This window comes from Schistocerca piceifrons, chromosome 2 (genome assembly GCF_021461385.2).
Source record: "Schistocerca piceifrons isolate TAMUIC-IGC-003096 chromosome 2, iqSchPice1.1, whole genome shotgun sequence".
NCBI classification, from domain to species: domain Eukaryota; kingdom Metazoa; phylum Arthropoda; class Insecta; order Orthoptera; family Acrididae; genus Schistocerca; species Schistocerca piceifrons.
This window is the reverse complement of record NC_060139.1, coordinates 315,185,621-315,205,308: the sequence shown is the minus strand read 5'-3', so window position 1 is coordinate 315,205,308 and position 19,688 is coordinate 315,185,621. Positions and strand designations below refer to the sequence as shown.

The window sequence follows — 19,688 nt, the reverse complement described above, 5'->3', positions numbered from 1 at the left end:
TGTGTTGTATGAGGACGAGGCCGTTGATATAGTGTGGCTCGGATGTGAGAGAGTTTGCGGTTTGGAAAGCAATGAAAACCACAACAAAGAATAAAAGTAAATAGAGCAGACGTAATTCATGTATACAAAAGAAAATATTACTTGAACGGCTCCACTTAAGAGTGAAATGTGGCATTTTTAAACTTTAGATTATGATCGGATCGATTAGTACACCCATAAACCACGCAAGCTGGCATATTTGATAAAACAACTACGTCTCCAGGTAGTAAGAGAACCAGATGCTATTTGATATTTGGGAAACGACCACAAAAGCCCAACAGTCGAAACTGGGCATGGGCATATCAGAATGACATCATGGGGAAGTATTACCGCGGTGAACAATGGAAGCATAAATGAAGTGAAGAACCTGATGTTTTGGGCTACATAAGTTGGCGGACGTCGGCTTCACGTTTGTGACGTAAAGACAACCCCCTTTTTTTTCTGACCAACGTGTTCGCTACGATACTTCATGAAAATATTATCTTTGTATTGTTATTGTAGTTTGTGTGGTTATCTTTGTGTTGTTATTGTTTTTATGATTTAGTAGCGGGTGTTAAGATTGGTTAAGGAAATTAGTGACTAAGTTTAACAACGACAACGGCCAGCATGAACAAATTGTTGGTAAGTTAAATTGATCCATACAAGTTGTTGTGTGAGTGCGTTGGCAGATTAAGGATTTGTACTAGAACCGCGTTCGTACTACCACAAAAAATATACATCTTTTATGCTCTTCACGTTATTTTTTTCGAGCTAGTTATCCTAATTCGCAATTTAATTTGACCTACATACTGCAGTAGAAGCGGCATTTTATTTCCTTTGGTATTTTGTTGTGGTCTTCAGTCCCGAGACTGGTTTGATGCAGCTCTCCATGCTACCCTATCCTGTGCAAGCTTCTTCATCTCCCAGTATTTACTGCAACCTATATCCTTCTGAATTTTCCTTTGGTATACCGTAACATTATTTCTACAATGTATTGTGATTCATGCAGTGATTATTTTCTGTGTGCAACCGAGTAGTCAGTTCTGCCCATATTATTGCTGTTAAATGTTGAAGTGGCTCCGTTTTATATTTCTGTTAGGATGTATCGACTGCCACTATGTGGAGTAAGGGAAAGAGTTTATGTAAGTGTATATGTTGACACATCTGAACATACTTTCAGGGATTATGTGGTGTTCCCATACTAGAAATATGTTTGTTGTGTTAAAGTAATAATTCCCCTTGAAGCCTTGTACGTCTATTTCAGGCAGTAGCAGCACTTGCTGGCAAGTGTAAGCAACTACTGATGCCCCTTCAACATGATGTGCAAGTTTCGATTTCCAGCAGATTGAACTTGAGTATTATTAGTAGCTTCTGTACATCAACAAATCCTGTAACTACCAAATCAGCACTACAGGTAAACATTGGCGAGACAGCATACATTTATCTCGAAATAAATTTGTTTGGTTGCTCATTGTTATTTCTTGTGTGCTTACTTGTATCAGGAAGAGGAGCTAGACAAACTGTATAAAATTTTGGAGATAGAAGTTCGAGGAAATGACCCTGCAGTTCTAAAGAGCTATGAGACCTTTGCAACAATGGCAGCTCGTGAATTGGGAATCACAGTGGGAGAGTGGCAAGTACAGTACATATGTAAAATATCATGACTTAAGTTTTGATTGTTGTAATTTTCTTGTAACCTAACAGTTAACATGGCAAATCGAATTATGAACAGTTAGAATGATACTTCTTATATATGGAAATGTTTTGACCACGTACCATTATCAGTGAATACTTTCGTATCTTTTTTAAAAGTTAACTATTGCATATTCTACTATAACTTTTGCTTCGGGGGGGAGGGGGGGGGGGGGACAGTCCTTTGTACACTGCAGATAATCAATGTCTGACAGCCCAGTTAATCTGTTGCTTGACTTGTTCCACACCCCTAAAGATTCTCGGTGAGATTAACAGAAAGAAGAATTGAATGTTATCTCCTTTTTTTGACAAATTAACAAAAAACATATTTTCAAAAAAATTTGCTTGCTCCAGGTGCAGTGTAGTCCCCTTTTTGTTGGTTTGAGAACTGTATACAGGAACAAATTTGTCATTTCAAACATGTACATTATTTTGTCAGTAATCCACTGTTCATTATTTGATAGCGAATGAGAAGACTTAGTTAGGTCACAAAATATTCCCAGTGGTATTAATTTCTGACTGACTCTAATGTGTCATCCATCAAACTAAATATTGTGTATTCTATTGACAGCCTTGATGAAATAAATCCAAACTGTTTTGTTGCGAACAGTTGCCTTGTACATTGTTTGTGTTACATACTACAGGGAAATAGCACAAAGAAATTTCAGAATGAAATATTACTTCTATATATCAATGGCAGGCAATGAAACTCTTGTAACTCCATTTTGTTAAATTTTGCAGGTGAAGCAAAAACAGTTTCTTAAAAAATAATATAAAGTGATATGGAAAGTTGCTACATGTGTAACACTATAGTAGAAGCCTAGTTGTTGTCAGAGAGAAATCCGTGCACTTTCAAATCTCTCATTAATTATGGAGTTACTGGAATTATGAATTTTTGTAGACATATGGAGTTATGAGGTTTTCATTGCCTACCATTCATATTGGTTTTCCAGAAAAGCTTTTACTGAAGAAATTTAGGTCTCTTGAAAGAATAATTCTGTTTCTTTCTGCCTCTTGTGTGCCATTGTGAAGTATTACCTCTTTGTCTGCTTAACGCATTATCGCTATTTTGCAAAACGGAGGTGAGTTGAGCTTACTGATACCGAATGCCAGCTTTGATCCATGACATACTGTTGCAATGCCCTTAAACAGAAGTAGAACAAAACACTGAGAATATTTCTTTTCTGTATTAATTACGTGCAAGATATTTGTGGCAAACTGAACTGCAATGTAACCCAGTGTCTAGGTTGGTTTGGAAAGTGAGAGTTCCGTTATAAGTCAGTGAAACCGCCATATACATATGAAATCTTAGTTGTGTTGAATGTAGATTTCACTGTGTGGTTTATGTCTGCCATTTTGATGATGTGGATTGAAGCAGATGGGTGGTATGTGTAGGTTCATGTTTACTAGAATTAAATCTCAGTTGTATCTTTATTTACTCGTTTTCACATGTGATACTTGTGGATTATATCTTCCAGCAATTAAAATAATTAACTGGAGAATACTCACTAGTTTTCTCTAATACCTGCTGGCAGTGTGCTTAAAGGTGTCAAAGGTGTAAATTGGGAAGGCAGTTATGTAGACTTATTGCTATCTAACTTTAACTTGCTTAGAGTTGTGATGCTCTCAGCTTGCAACAGTTTCTTGTTTAACACAGATTCCTTATCAATATAATGGAAGGAAACATTCCACGTGGGAAAAATTATATATAAAAACAAAGATGAGGTGACTTACCGAACAAAAGCGCTGGCAGGTCGATAGACACACAGACAAACACAAACACACACACAAAATTCAAGCTTTCGCAACAAACTGTTGACTCATCAGGAAAGAGGGAAGGAGAGGGGAAGACGAAAGGAAGTGGGTTTTAAGGGAGAGGGTAAGGAGTCATTCCAATCCCGGGAGCGGAAAGACTTACCTGAGGGGGAAAAAAGGACAGGTATACACTCGCACACACGCACATATCCATCCACACATACAGACACAAGCAGACATATTTGGTCTTTAAATATGTCTGCTTGTGTCTGTATGTGTGGATGGATATGTGCGTGTGTGCGAGTGTATACCTGTCCTTTTTTCCCCCTGAGGTAAGTCTTTCCGCTCCCGGGATTGGAATGACTCCTTACCCTCTCCCTTAAAACCCACTTCCTTTCGTCTTCCCCTCTCCTTCCCTCTTTCCTGAGGAGGCAACAGTTTGTTGCGAAAGCTTGAATTTTGTGTGTGTGTTTGTGTTTGTTTGTGTGTCTATCGACCTGCCAGCGCTTTTGTTCGGTAAGTCACAGATTCCTTATCATTTGTTTAAAACTGACTACACTAGGGATGAGAAAAAGTAGCATCTAGGAGAGGTAGGTCAGTCCCCCCCCCCCCCCCCCCCCCCCCCAAAAAAAAAAAAAAAAAAAAGAATCATCTTCCCTTCATTTCTCATTGCCAGTGAGAAGCATGGCTGGGTCAGTGATTAAGTACACACTGTTTCCACAGCTGCCATCAGGTACAATTGTAAGAAACAATACAGGGTTTCATATGGCAACAGTGCACACCGTGTTCTCATCTGGGATTTTTAAAGGGTGGATTTTGCTTTATCTGTAGTTTATTATCAGCTTATTATTGAAAAACAATTTTCCTAGTGTGAGTTCCTTGAGCAGCATTTTAAAGATTCATTCTGTCCGCTATGAGAGTCGAAAGGTATGAAAAGGACCCGGTAATTGAGAAGAAGGGAGCCAGGCAGGATCCTGGCTTATCCCTCATATTATTCAATCTGTACATAGAACAAACAATAAAGGAGACCAAGGAGAAATTTGACAAAGGAATTAAAGCTCAGGCAGAAGGGAAAAAAAAACTTTTGGCAATGACATCATATCGCTATCAGTGGTGCAAATGATGATAGATAAGTTGAGTGAAACAGATAGTGTCATAAAAAGAAGTTATAAGGTGGACATGTATCAAAGTGAAATAAGAGTAATAGAGCATAGCTACATTAATTCAGACAATGAAGAGAGAATCAGACAGTCATACTCTAAAAGTAGTATAAGTATTTCACCAAATCGGCAGCATCAAAGAGGATATAAAAAGCAGAATAGCAACAGCAAGATAAGCTTTTTTGAAAAAGGTGAAATATTGTAATATTGAACATAAAAGTAAAGTATTGAATCTACCGATACCACCCATAAGTGCTTTGACCCAAGGGCTTCATGGCACAAACTTGACTAAAAGCAGAGAGAGGGAGGTGAGTGAAAAATGTGACTTTTGTTTGTAGATTGTTGCTGCAGATGTGTTTGTGTGTTTTGTTTACAATATGTGATTTAGTTCTTGTGTGTGCCACATTGGTCATTTGATTTTGTGGTTGTTTTGTATTTGATTTGTCATGTGTGTTCGTGGGTCGACGAAAGCGTCTGATCCCACCCGTTGGCTTTGACCCGTGATGTAAGGCTGTTGTGGTGTGTGACATCAGGATGGCACGGAGTTTAGTTTGTGAGAGTGGTGTGTTTGTACGTGTCATTTTGATGTCATTGGTGGTGCTCTTTGGTGGTGTGTTTATGTGTTGTGTGTTAGGTGATGTTTTTGGTTTAGTTTGCGTGTGTGGCGTGTTTATAGGTGGCATATTGTTGTAGTCGGTGGTTCGCTCTGGTGGTGTGTTTATGGATAGCGTGGTAAGGTCAAGGGAAGTGCTTGATTCCAGTGGATTTTGTGTGTAGTGAAATTTGGGGAGGTTGTGGGGTCTTGTTATTTTAGTGTTTTTTTGTCGTTTGGTGTAGTGGTGAGTGTTTATATTTAGTTTGTCCCCACCCAAAAACCCCCAGTTTCCACGCTTGTCTTGTTAGTTTGATTAGGTTTTTTGTGGAAGGTGTGTGTGTTGGTTTTTCGATGTATTTTTGTGTTTGTTGTCGTGTTTATGTAATGACGTCATAGGCGCCATATTGGAGTTGTAGTGGATGGTCGTTTCTGCCACATTTGTGACGTCATGGGTCAAAGTAGACAGGTGGAATCGGACACTTCCGTATTTCCGTGTTCGTTATGTGTAAAACTGATGTAGTGTTGCTACTGTCATGGAGCACGTGTGTAGCACTAATGGATTTTGTTGTACCAGTTCATGGGGTTGGATTATGTTGTTCACATGGTCTATACGGTGGTCAGAAACAGTCTGAAAAGATTGTAATGGCATTGCAGGGCAATCTGTGCTGAGAAATAATTGTTAAGAAAAAATTGGATGCATTGTGCCATTTCTGAGTTAATTAACATTAAGTTAGTCAATCAGGTCATTGCATATACGAATACAAGCAGCCTGCCAGATACAACTAGTGTCAGTTTTTCACATAGTGTAGATGATAGTGCACAAAAATGCTCAGCTTTTATCTCAGGCTCAATCCTTACTACTGTCCCATTTTCAATTTTTGTATCAATCTCTTGTTCAGTCCATGGAAACCAAATGAAGATCACAATTTCTGTGAGGGAGGGGGGGGGGGGGGGGTGCTTGAATTTGGCAATGGCCTTATTGGCTAAATGCAGTGCTAATTAACTTGGGAGTGGTGCAACATATCCAATTCTTTTTGTTAACAATTATTGCTCAACACAAATACCCTGCAACTCCCTTACAAGCTTTTCTGACTGTTTCTAACCTTCCTGTATATAGGTCTAACAGAAATTTTGATCCATTTAGGGGATGTGGGTGGCAGCTTGAATCATATTGAATTTTAAACCTGTATAGGTTTACCGGAGATAACAGTCTCTATGAAATTATTTGATGACTTCTGCAATTTTTTATTCAATTTTTGTTTGTTTTCATTATTTCAATTTTTGTGTTACCCACCCTGATTCCCAAAAAACTAGTTTGTCAGTTTCTATTTCAGTAATATTTTCATGGTGTTGGTGATGTCGAACATTTGTTGTTCTGTGAGGCCTGGATCTCTGCCATTTTGATGCTGTTTCTGGCTTATCAGCACAGTATTGTATGTGCAGTTCCTAAGATGAAGAGACACCCACAGACTAGACAAACATGGAGAGATGCATCAAACGTGACTACCACTACTAATTAACAGGATGGATTTCTTTTGGTTTATACCACTAAGGTTGTCAATATAGACCAAGAAACATGGTGACCTTCACTAACTTCCTAGTGCCATACTCTTTAGCATCTGATGTTTTTACTTTCTGATATTATTGCCAATTATAGGCTTAAACTTAATTGTTCTCTTTTAAAAATTCTGAGAACAGTAGACCTACTCTTGTTCAAAACAATGATTCTCTAACTTCATTGTACATTTACTTGAGAAACAGGTTATTTATGAGAATTTTCGAACACTTACAAAACTATATTTGTGTAAGTTACCGGCACAAGTGCTTTGAATATGGAACTTATTTCATAGCAAACCAGAATTTCTGGTTCACAGTTCTGCCAAAGAATACATCACCCCTGAGTTTCATTGTATATCAATGGAAATAAACATGCATTTTTGAGAATTTTCGGAGGCTACCATTGTCCTGTGCATAATATATGAGCAACTTTTAGGAAATTGGTGTGCAGATATTTTAACAAACATCTTGTGTTACATCTAGTTGTCCCTTAAATGGAAATAACCCTATATATTATGTGGAAGTATCGTAAATTAATTCAGTTTTCGATTTTGCCAACAACTGTAATTAACCTCAAAACATTTTAAGAAACTAGAAATTCTATCACAGGTTTTTGTGTTGTTTTAATAGAAATCTTGTTTTGTGTATTTCCTTCAATTCTTATAGGGAATTAGCAACTTTCTAGCTCAAAAAATTAAAAGATAATCAGCAGCCTTAATTTAAAGTTATTTGTTCACTGTCTTGTAATACACTGCGTCAGCCAAAATGCAGCCCCCCCGTGAATGCTGCTCTCGAACACGGGATGTGTTGTTGATGTCCATAAGCAGCTGGAAATTGCTCTGACTACTGTCAAGCAGTTGGCAGCTGCAGCAAATCAGTGTGTTGGAAGAGCACCCAAGAGTCGTGTACCTATACCTCAGATACTATCCGCTTCTGTGGATCATATCTCCTCTGCAGAAAGTACAAGATCTGCCTTTACTTGTCCACTTGACTGTGAGTGGTGAGTCAGTGGTAGATCTGGGTGTCCTTTACAGGGGAGGACTCAGGGTGTTGCGCTAATCCCCCTAGCCAGCAAGTTTGAGGTTCTGTCTTTCACCGAAACTGAGCGAGTGGTCCTCACTTCAGCTGTTTTGGGGGAATCTATTTTGTTCAGTGTCAAGAGGAGGCATACGCAAAAGGATAGGGTTCTATTAATTATCAACATGCGGCAGATGATGGCGTCCCTTAGGGAAATGGCAGCAAGGGCAGGAAATGACACCTTGTGTGCTCAGTGTGCATATCTAGGAACCTCATTCAACATGTTGAAGATGCTATTCTGGCAGCCGTTGAGGGAACAGGGTGCAGCCAAAAGCAGATTGTGGCACAAATTGGAACACGATACCTGTTGCCTGGACTGTGAGGTCAGACTTGGGTCATTCCAGCAACTGGCAGAGAAGGTTAAGAAGACCAGTCTTGTGCATAGAGTTTCAGTGAACCTCACAAAGTGCAGCATTGTCCCCAGAACTAATTGTGGACCTTTGGTCCTGAGTCAAATGGAACGACTCAACCAGAGGCTTCAGATGTTCTGTGACAAGCTACGCTGTGACTTCCTGGACTTGCACCATAGGGTTGAGAACATCAGAGGCTGCTATTCAGGTAGCTGACTGTGTGTGGAGTGCACACGAGGGTGTTTTTTTTTTTTTTAGATTAGGCAACTCTCCATTCAGTCCAGATAACGATAGCTGTAGGAAACCTGGAAGTATTAGTGTAAGACTGAAAGAAGTGCCTCCAACAGGTGAGAGTATTAAAATCCTAATGGTAAACTGCTGAAGCATTCACAATAAAGTGCCACAATTTGAAGCGCTCATGAAAAGCTATGAAGCTCACATAATACTAGGTACAAAAAGGTGGTTGAAACCTGAATTGATAGCAATGAGAGTTTTTGGGGAAAATTTAAGTGTATATTGAAATAATAAGCAAATGGGAAATTGAGGCAGTGTATTTTGTCACAGTAGACAAGAAACTCATATCCATGGAGACGGAAATCGAAGCTGCATGTGTGATTGTTTGGGCAAGACTCAGTATCAAGGGTGGTCATAACTCGATAATTGGAACCTTCTATCGCCCAGCAGACTCATCTCATGGTGTAACTGAAAACTTAAGAGAAAACCTCTTTTTACTTGTACATAAGTTCTCCAATCATACTGTAATAATCAGTGGAGATTTTAAGCTTCAACAATTAACTAGGGTGCACATGATAAGGCATCCTCCGAAACATTACTAAATGCCTTCTCTGAAAACTACCTAGAACCAATAGATAAGAAAGCCGCTTATGAGGACATACATTGAATCTAACGGCAATAAATAGACCTAAAAATAAAATAGTGAGCTCCATTTTCAAATGTTCCATTACAAAGGAAAACGTAGGAGAATTGCCTCAGTTTAATTCTTGTATCACTGAAAAGATGAATGAAATAAATATTAGTGTCAGTGGTGTTGAGGAACATCTGAAATCGTTGAAATTAACAAAGCTCCATGGCCCAATGGAATCCCTGTCAGATTTTATACTGAATTTGTGGCTGAGTTAGCTCCTCTTCTAACTACAATCTTTCATAGAGCCCGTGGACAAAAAACCGTGCCCAGTTCTTGGAAAAAAGCACAGGTTTCACCCATCTACAAAAAGGGTAGTAGAAGTGATCCACAAAACTACCATCCAATATCCTTGATATCAATTTGTTGTAGAATCTTAGACCATATACTGAGCTCAGACGTATCTTGAACAGAATGACCTCCTCATTACCAACCAGCACAGATTCTGAAAACATCAATAATGTGAAACCCAACTTGTGCTTTTCTCACATAAAATACTGAAAGCTTTGGATAAAGGCAGTCAGGTAGATGCAGTATTTCTTGATTTTCGAAAAGCACTTGACTCAGTACCACTCCTACATGTATTGTCAAAAGTATGGTCATATGGTGTATTAGAGAAATTTGCGACTAGATTGAGGACTTTTAGGTTGGAAGGACACAGCATGTTATCTTGGATGGACAGTCATTATCAGATGTAGAAATAACTTCAGTTGTGCCCAAGGCAAGTGTGTTGGGACCCTTGCTATTCATGTTGTATTAATGACCTTGCAGACAGTATTGATAGTAACTTCACATTTTTTTTTTTTTTTTTTTGCAGATAATGCAATTATCTGTAATGAAGTACTATCTGAAAGAAATTGCATAAATATTCAATCAGATCTCGGAAAGATTTCAAAGGAGTGCAAATATTGGCATCTTGTTTTAAATGTTCAGAAATGTAAAATTGTGCACTTCACAAAATGAAATAAATGTAGGATCTTATGACTATAATGTCAGTGAGTACTGTTGAAATCGGCCAACTCATACAAATAGCTGGGTGTAACACTTTGTAGGGACATGAAATGGAATGATCACATAGACTCGGTCATGGGTAACGCAGGTTTTAGACTTTGGTTTATTGGTAGAATATGGGGGAATTGCAGTCAGTCTACAAAGGAGGTTGCTTACAAATCACTCATCCTACTGGATCTAGAATATTGCACATGTGTGTGGGACACATACCAAATAGGACTAACAGGGAATATTGAACCTATACAGAGAAGGACAGCATCCATAGGTTTATTTGATCCATGGGAGAGAATCACAGAGATATTGAAGGAACTGAACTTGAGGACTCTTGAGAACAGACGTAAACTATCCCAAGAGAGTCCATTAATGAAGTTTCAAGAACCGGCTTTAAATGATGATTCTAAGAATACATTACAATTCCCTATGCATTGCTCACAGAGGGATGCGATTAGAATAATTCCTGCACACACAGAGGCATTGAAACAATCATTCTTCCTGTGCTCCATATGTGAATAGAATGGGAAGAAACCCTAATAACTGGTACAATGGGGTGTAAACTCTGTCATGCACCTTACAGTGGTTTGAGAGCACAGGCATAGATGCAAAATATTGTTTTATCAGTCTGTGTGCAGATTTCCAGTCTATAGAATTTTACTCTTTCCAGATGTACTGTCACCATATTTATATGGTGCTCCCAAACCAGGTTTCCAAATACCGCTTATGGTTATTCAGGTAAACACACCATTATCAGTTCTGGAAATGTGATTCTAGCTGCCGGATTTCCATTTCCGCAATCGATTTTTGCTCCAATATAAACACACAGCCATTTTTGAAACATACATGAGTTGTCAGGTTACATCTTGGATTTAAAAATTGAGTGACCTTTTGTGCAGTGAAGGAGCAGTAGAAACATTAAACTAAGGTTGAAGTTCTCTACCACTAATATTTAATTGAAGAGAAACAGAAATTGTGGTGACTAAATCAGAAACCAGAACAGCTGAGGCCCAGATACCATATTTGGCTGGTCTGACAAAACCACTTTAGGCCTTAATATTTAAAAAGAAAGCAAAAAAAAACAAACTCCAGAATTCAGTTTTTGTCCTCTGGAAGTTATGTCACATGTAGTCATAGTGTGTATCTCTTAATTCACCAGATCCAAGGCTCACCAAATGTGCCAACTGTTGTGTTCTCCCTGTCTAAGTATTGTATTTAAAAATAATGTCAACACGTACCTAAGCTGCTAAAGTTGTGGATTGTTGTTTTAGTCCAAAGGGTGGTATATTGACAAAAGAAAAGAACTTTATTGATTTTTTTATGTTGTGTGCATCCAAAGATTTGAAAAAAATGTTTTTGATTTTTTTCACTTATTGTTTCAGTATACTTATTGTCCTGTCTGATGGTTGTAATAAAACCCATGACAGACGTATTATTTGAAGTAATTTGTGTAAAGAAATTTACTGTATGATACAAGTTGTGTAGAATCAGTGGTGATAAAAGTTCATCTTCTCATTTGGATTCTTTAAGATTCAAATTTCTACAGAGTATATTTTATAACTGCCTTTCCACATAATATTATTAATGTACTAGCTAATTCTCTATATATGTTATTGGACTACTGTTAAGTGAAAAGTTAATGCTAATAATAATGATAATAATAATAATATATGGCATAATCCTTTTCAATTTTGAATTGCATTAGGTAAACTCTGTTCTTTATCACATTTGTCAAAACATTACTTTAGATCCATTCGCCTGTGACCATTTTATAAGCTAATATTTATTTCTCTTTGGACTGCAAAAAAGAACTTCTTGTTGATGAAGTTAGTGTTCAGTGAAATTATTTGGCTATTCAGTTTTTAATAGCATTTACACATGTGAAAGTTCATATGTTAAAGATTAAGTAATTTGATACCTGATTACTACACTCATGCTCATAAATTAAGGATAATTGCAGAATGTGGTGCCACACAACGTGACACTTCACAAAACTGGTGTTAATAACATAGGCACATAAGAAACACACACGACACAGTTCTGCATGTCCGCGGTATTGGTGATAAGTTGATAAAACCATCTTGAAACACACGTGCTACAAAACGCCACTGTTTCCTGCGCATGTACACAGACATCAATATGAGATATGATCACCATGCACACATACACAGGCTGCACAACGGGTTGGCATACTCTGGATCAGGTGGTTGAGTAGCTGCTGGGGTATAGCCTCGCATTCTTGCACCAGAGCTCCTGAAGAGTCGTAGGGGTTTGAAGACATGCAGCGATACGTCAACCGAGAGCATCCCAGACATGCTCCGTGGGGTTTAGGTCTGGAGAACAGGCAGGCCATTCCATTCGCCTGATATCTTCTGTTTTGAGGTATTCCTCCATGCTGGCAGCTCGGTGGGGCCGTGCGTTATCATCCATCAGGAAGAAGGTGGAATCCACTGCACCCCTGAAAAGGTGAACATACTGGTGCAAAATGATGTCCCGATACACCTGACCTGTTACAGTTCCTCTGTCAAAGACATGCAGGGCTGTATGTGCACCAATCATAATCCCACCACACACCATCAAACCACGACCTCCATACACGTCCCTTTCAAGGACATTAAGGGGTTGGTATCTGGTTCCTGGTTCACGCCAGAAGAAAACCCGGCGAGAATCACTGTTCAGACTATACCTGGACTCGTCCGTAAACATAACCTGAGACCACTGTTCCAATGACCATGTACTGTGTTCTTGACACCAGGTTTTGCGGGCTCTCCTGTGACCAGGGGTCAGTGGAATGCACCTTGCAGGTCTCCAGGCAAATAAACCATGTCTGTTCAGTCATCTGTAGACTGTGTGTCTGGAGACAACTGTTCCAGTGGCTGCAGTAAGGTCCCGAGCAAGTCTACCTGCAGTACTCCGTGGCCATCTGCAGGCACTGATGGTGAGATATCGGTCTTCTTGTGGTGTTGTACACTGTGGACATCCTGTACTGTAGTGCCTGGACATGTTTCCTGTCTGCTGGAATTGTTGCCATAATCTTGAAATCTCACTTCGTGGCATACAGTGGGCCCGTGCTACTACATGCTGTGTTTGACCAGCCTCCAATCGCCCTAGTATTCTACCCCTCATGACATCATCAATGTGTGTTCTTTGAGCCATTTCAACATGCAGTCACCATTAGCACGTCTGAAAACATCTGCACACTTACTTGCTGCACTGTACTCTGACCTCTGCGTATGTGGACTACTGCTAGCACCACCGTGCGACGACTGCAGGTCAAATGCACCGCATGGTCATACCCCGAGGTGATTTAAACCCGCAAACCGCCTAGCCAAGCATTGTTTCACCATGTATCAGCAGTATCCTTAATTTATGAGCATGAGTGTAGTTTATTTTTCTTTATAATAATTCATCATTTTCATCACTCATTTTCCATTACCTAATACCAGATGTTTTAGTTACTCCTCTTTTATTTCCTAGGTATATTTTGCTGCACACATTGAAATAAAAGAAGTCTAATAAAATGTGAATGGTATATACTAGTACTTTCCAGTTTGCTGGATATGTTTACTTGTTGGATTAATGACATTTATTATGTCTTCTTTGCTACCAAGCTTTTCCAGAATGATTAGTGTAACAGCACTGCATAGATACATTTCATGTAGGGCAGCAATTTATTCAGAATAGGTGCATCAAAATTATTCTGTAGTAATTAAATCCTTGTTAGTTGTCTTCCACTTGCCAGTTTGCTAGGAGTGGGTTCTCAGATAGTATTAGCATATGTATAATCACATTTATTCTTGTTGCTTAACCTTACTTTTCACTAGTAAAGATGTGTGTTCTCTTAAAATTAGCACAGTGAGTGCTTACAGTGTGTTCCTGAAAGTCTCTCTTCATATTCTACACGTATAAAGGCTGATGAAAGTACTGTTTACTTCAGAGAACTGTGGCTCTAACCATGAAGGAATACTAGCTTCAGGACGTACGAAATTTGATTCAGTATTGTAATCTCAGAAATAACGTCACGTACCCTCTCAGTCTATGGAGTTTCATTTCATTTCCTCCTCCCCTTCTTGGCCCTTCACTTTTTTGTGAGGCCGAGAAGAGAGAGAGAGAGAGAGAGAGAGAGAGAAAGAGAGATGTTGTTTGACTTATCTCATTTAGAAAATAAACAGAAATTACTACAATTAACCATATGAATGGCACTGACACATGCAACAGACTAGAAAACTGCCTTTCTGACCTGTTATATGTCTGTATGTATCAGCCATCAGTGACATGCAGCTGAATGTTTTGTTTTCCTCTCTTTTGTTCATTTCCTCAGTCCTGGGATTTCTGTTATTGAAATACTTTATCACCGTGCCTTTAGAAGCAGTACATAGAAGGCTGTTGGACATTCTTAGACTTTCAAAATGTCTGTTTCTGTAATTTTATAAGCTGACTTCTTTGAGTTGCCAACGTCTTTTACTGAATGTCTGCTGTAAGGTTTTTCAGTATTTCTGACACTGAACACTATGTCAGATAAATCTGTGACTGTTTGCAGTCCTGTCATTGTATCCTCACTGTCTCCTGTGTGTTGATGTGGTAAGAATTTTGCAGTTTGTGCCAATTTCTTTACCTAGCTTTGGACATCAGTGATCATTCTATGATCATAAAACTTTCCATGACACATCATTGCTGTTTCCACTGCCTAGTTGAGTAATAACACACAGTACCAGTTTGATATATATTTTTTAATGTGTAGGTGTATGGAGGAGCATAAGCTTTCTGAAAGTTAACAACAGTACAGCATGTGATCTCTTGACATTATCGATTAATTATGTACTTCTGAGTGAACACTTGGAACAATACAACCTAGTTATCCTGATCTGTTGCTCACACAATTTTGTGTGAAGAATGGGAGTTGGATTTTCATGTTTGGAGTTTTCAGAATCCATTTGGTTGTCAGAAAAAAGTAATTTGATTCAAATTAGGTCAACATATTTATACTTGGATATTCTGCAATGATGTATATTAAGAATATCCAGGTTGCGCCTTCATGGGATGAAAATTATCTGTGTTATCTTCCAATTGTTGAGAACAATTTTCTGTTCAGGGGATCTGCAGAAATGTACTGTCAAGAGAAAGTTAAGTCAATTGCAGATTATGCATAGAACTTTCTGTAATTGACTGACAAATTCTTCTAATCCAGCACATCTACTTTTAATTTTTCAATTTTTCCCACCTAATAACTGAGTTCAATGGAGACATAATTAGTTAAATTGTAGTTCAAGGAATAAATTTAAAGTCTGCTTGACCAAATAAAAGAGTAACTATGAAACTTTTTTCATACATTTTGTAAATAGATTGCATATATGGTTGAGGGGTGTATGGCAGATCTTTCTCCTGCATGAACTGCAGTTGTATCCTGTTGAATGATATTGTAGTTCATAAAATTGTAGTTCTTTGATGCTATTCTTGTAGATAGAAAAATTAAATTTCCTTGCACTCGAACTGCTCAGCAATGCTGGTCAGTTGCTGAACTGAAGATGTTAAACTTTCTGGTATATGTAATAAATGCTGCAAGTACACTGAACCATGCAAACTTGCAATTTATGGATTTATCTTTCATTGTCTTGTTTTGTACTTAGACCGGACAGCATACTGTCTAGAATGTTGCAAGCTTTCTGGTGTAGCCAAACAACTTGTTTGTTACAATTAAAAGAGATGAAGCCATATTTCAGATAAGATATACTGTGCAGGTAACAGTTGTAATTTATCAGAAGAGACTCGTTCCTATACATATTGCAAGAGGCAACTATTGCGAGGGCAGAAGTAGTGATGGTTCTCTGTCAGTGGGCACTCTCCCAGTTTGCTCCTTGCCAGTTTTCCTCAAAGCCTGGTAGTGACCTGTTGTCATCGGTTGGTGCAGTCAAAGAAGATGCATAATTAGTTATTTACTTCCCTAAGCTATAATTAGTCTCTTGACATCAGTTGTCAATGCCATTGACGATTCACATCATAAGCAGCATTCAGCCCACTCAGGGTAACTGTTCTTAGTCAGCTGTTGCTATGATGGTTTGCCATGTGTGGTGACTCCAGCATACTGCGACGCTGCAGCATTGAGTGAAGGTGTCCTGTGTTGGATATGCCACCATTCTTTTCCATCTATCAAAATGCAATGACAGTTGTTGTGTAGGCATGTAGTATGATGATCTGGGCCTGCCATTCAGTTATGCTCTGGTCAATCCACCGAAATATCAGGAACACTAGTGTCCTCAACCGAGGCGGTAGGGAAGGCACCCAGATCCTCCCATCTGTGAAAGCGGCAGGCTGTGGTATTGAACTCTGTGACTGGTGATTATGACGAGGTAGTCCTCTCTCCCAGTAGTGGCTGTTGTTGCTCAGTAGCATGCAAGAAATCTACAACAGACTTGTGCTAGACATCACTTTGCAGACCAAGCGAGGTGGCGCAGTGGTTAGCACACTGGACTCGCATTCGGGAGGACGACGGTTCAATCCCGACTCCGGCCATCCTGATTGAGGTTTTCCGTGATTTCCCTAAATCGCTTCAGGCAAATGCCGGGATGGTTCCTTTGAAAGGGCACGGCCGATTTCCTTCCCCATCCTTCCCTCACCCGAGCTTGCACTCCGTCTGTAATGACCTCGTTGTCGACGGGATGTTAAACACAAATCTCCTCCTCCTCCTCTCACTTTGCAGTAATCAGAAGATTGTGTGCGAGTGTCATGTAGGCCATTGATCTGTCTGACCGACTGCCTTGTGAGCTAAAATGCTGGGATATTTATGGAGCAAAGTAGTGGCTAGGCATAGGCATAGGTCTTCCTATTATGAAGGTATCATTGACCACTATGTCATGCTTGGCTAACGAGTTTGTTGTAGTATAGGACAGGTTCGTAAAAGCTCTTGGTACATGTTATTGCCTTAGAAATGGCATTTCTTTCTTCACATAACGAACATGACATGATCCTGTCCAGTTGCTATGCCCCACTGCATTTCTACTTACTTACTTTCACTGTCTGGTTCACCAGAAGCACTGATGTCTTTTCCCCTGACCCAGTGTCCATGGTGAAATGCTACTCTTCGTGTCCACCTTCTGTCAACACCGCCATAATGTAAGTGTGGTAGCTTCATTCTGGGACTTTGAAAATTTTAATTATCTGCTGCCTTGTACAAGGTTGACATACAACAGCATTACATTTCTCAGTGCAAACTAGTATTCAATAACTTTTTTGGTCATGTCATTCTACGTACAATGAATTTTTCAAGATAAAAAAGTTGGAAATGTCAAATTAAACATCTTTCAACCATCAAATTTCCAAACTTATTTTGTTTGGCAACCAGTTTCAGCATTTTACTACGCCATCTTCAGGCTCCTGACTGATGAGTAGGAAGAATCTACCTCAGTTGTGATCAAAACAGGGACCAGCAATACTGGTATTAGTAGATTTTTGCTACATTGATCACTTCAACCATCACATGCCAACCTGAAGTGATCACTATAGCACATATTACTAATACCAGCATTGCTGTCCCCTGTTTTGATCACAACCAAGGTAGATTCGTCATACATGTTTATCAGGGGCTTGACGATGGTGTAGTAAAATGCTGAAACTGGTTGCCAGAAAGGTGTTTAATTTGACATCCTCCATCAAACAGCCAAGTTCCTCAACCATCTCTAAATGGACAGTCAGAGAAAAAAAATGGGGTAGGGAGGCAGCTCTTTGTTTCTTAACGTATGAGTTGGAAGCAAAATCTGTGAAGACTGTAAATTGAATAACAAACCACTTGCAGTCTTTCATTATTATACAGTAAGTAGGTAGTGATATGCTGCATTAATTTTTTGGTGAGTCGATTTATTTAAGAGATGTGAACAAAGGTTTATTTCAGATATATTATTCACTTAGTTGTGGCACAGTCCATCTTCCGTATATTTTCAGTTCAGACTAGCATTTGTTGTTTAGCATAACTTTACCTTCTCAGAAAAAATAAATAGATACTCTATCAGAACTATCTTGTGTTATCTTGGATGAGAGAATGCTGTACTTGTTATAGGGAGGAACAAAAAGATATAAATGAAAATAAGAATAGGCAAATCTTATTACTGTAACTTTTCGGTGAATACCATATGGTCTTTTTACTGCTACTTGCACACATGAAATAATTAACCTACATTGATTACATTTCATTGTGTTGGTTGCACACAGTTATATGCACAGGCGTTAGTCTAAAGGCACACACTTTTAACTTTTATATGCAACGTGTCATACATTTCAATGATTTCTGCTAGTACATAATGTTTCCATAAAGTAAAAGTATAAATTCTCATTATGTGTTTTGCAGCTGGTCACCACGCAAGGCACACCATGAGAGGCTGACTCTGCTGAAGTCAATACATATCTACAAGAAACACCGTGTTCAATATGAGGTTCGAACATACTTCCGTTTCATGCAGTTCCTACGGCTCACCGGTTCTACTGCAGACACGTTTCTTGAATACATCCAGCGTAACCTTCCAGAAGGTGTAGCCATGAAAGCAACTAGAGTTGAGGTGCAGCAGCTACCTACACATTTACATCCCACTGCAATTCTGAAAAGTCTTCAACAGCAGCAGCAGCAACAACAGCAGCAGCAAGAGACTCAACAGCAGTAGCTGTAATCTTTGGTGGTTACATGGTTTTGTAGTTGAAGTGTATGATGTTTGTGACATAACAGACATCTTTGTTTTAAGTGTGTCATGTCATTCTGTGTTTAACACTCCGTGTGATTACTGTTCTGTAGTGTGTCATTGAATGGAAACTTTAGTTTTGTTGAACCAGTTATCATTCCTTAAAGTTGGAACTATAATGAACACTCACAGTGTTAAAAAAAAAGGTGTTGATTGACTGAGGCCATGCATTATTTATAAGCGTGTTCTGTGTGTTCAAATTTTTAGGCAGTAAACTGTTCAAGTGAAATGGAACAGGGTATTATTTTATCTCTCGTTACTGCAGTGGTGCTAACTGTGTTATGTACTTTATATGGACGACAACAAGTGTTATTTAGTTATCTGTGATACATATGGAATTGTGTCTTTTCCCACTTGAATGTAATGTAGACAGAACTGAATTACAGTGTTACAGCTGCTGTTTCATTCTGCAAAATGTATAACTTCAGCCAGTTCTCCGACTGGAGAGCCAGAGGCTTCAAAAAAGTACAAACCTGATTGCAGAAAGTTAAGAGGAGTAAAGATGATTCCAAATACTTTAGGATTAAAGGAGACCACTCACCACAAAGCAGAAGTATTTATTTTCAGTAGGCACACACAAGAGAAGGAAAACTTGCTAGCTTTTCGTTAAAGGGGGTACATTTTATGAACTTATAGATGTGTCCAGATCTTTGTAAGATAGCCATCAATGTCTGTCCTCTCCTCCATATCAAGCTGCATAATAAAAAAGTTGTTTTAATTGTCCTTTACCGGTCTTTATTCTAGCTGTCAGTTTTAGACAGTTTTTACAAGGAATTTTAATGATGTCTCTTTGTTTAGTATTACGGGTCCTTCAGTCATTTCGTACAACTCTCTTTG

General features: G+C 38.9%; 1 protein-coding gene across 1 annotated transcript; it reads left to right on the top strand.

Moving 5' to 3' along the window:
• The first annotated feature begins 466 nt into the window (after positions 1-466).
• Positions 467-19,574, top strand: LOC124777428 (28S ribosomal protein S10, mitochondrial). The gene is made up of 4 exons (XM_047252828.1): positions 467-660; positions 1,283-1,432; positions 1,521-1,651; positions 18,467-19,574. Exons 1-4 carry the CDS (start codon positions 646-648, stop codon positions 18,774-18,776), a joined length of 606 nt encoding a protein of 201 aa, XP_047108784.1. The 5' UTR covers positions 467-645; the 3' UTR covers positions 18,777-19,574.
• Positions 19,575-19,688: the final 114 nt, after the last annotated feature.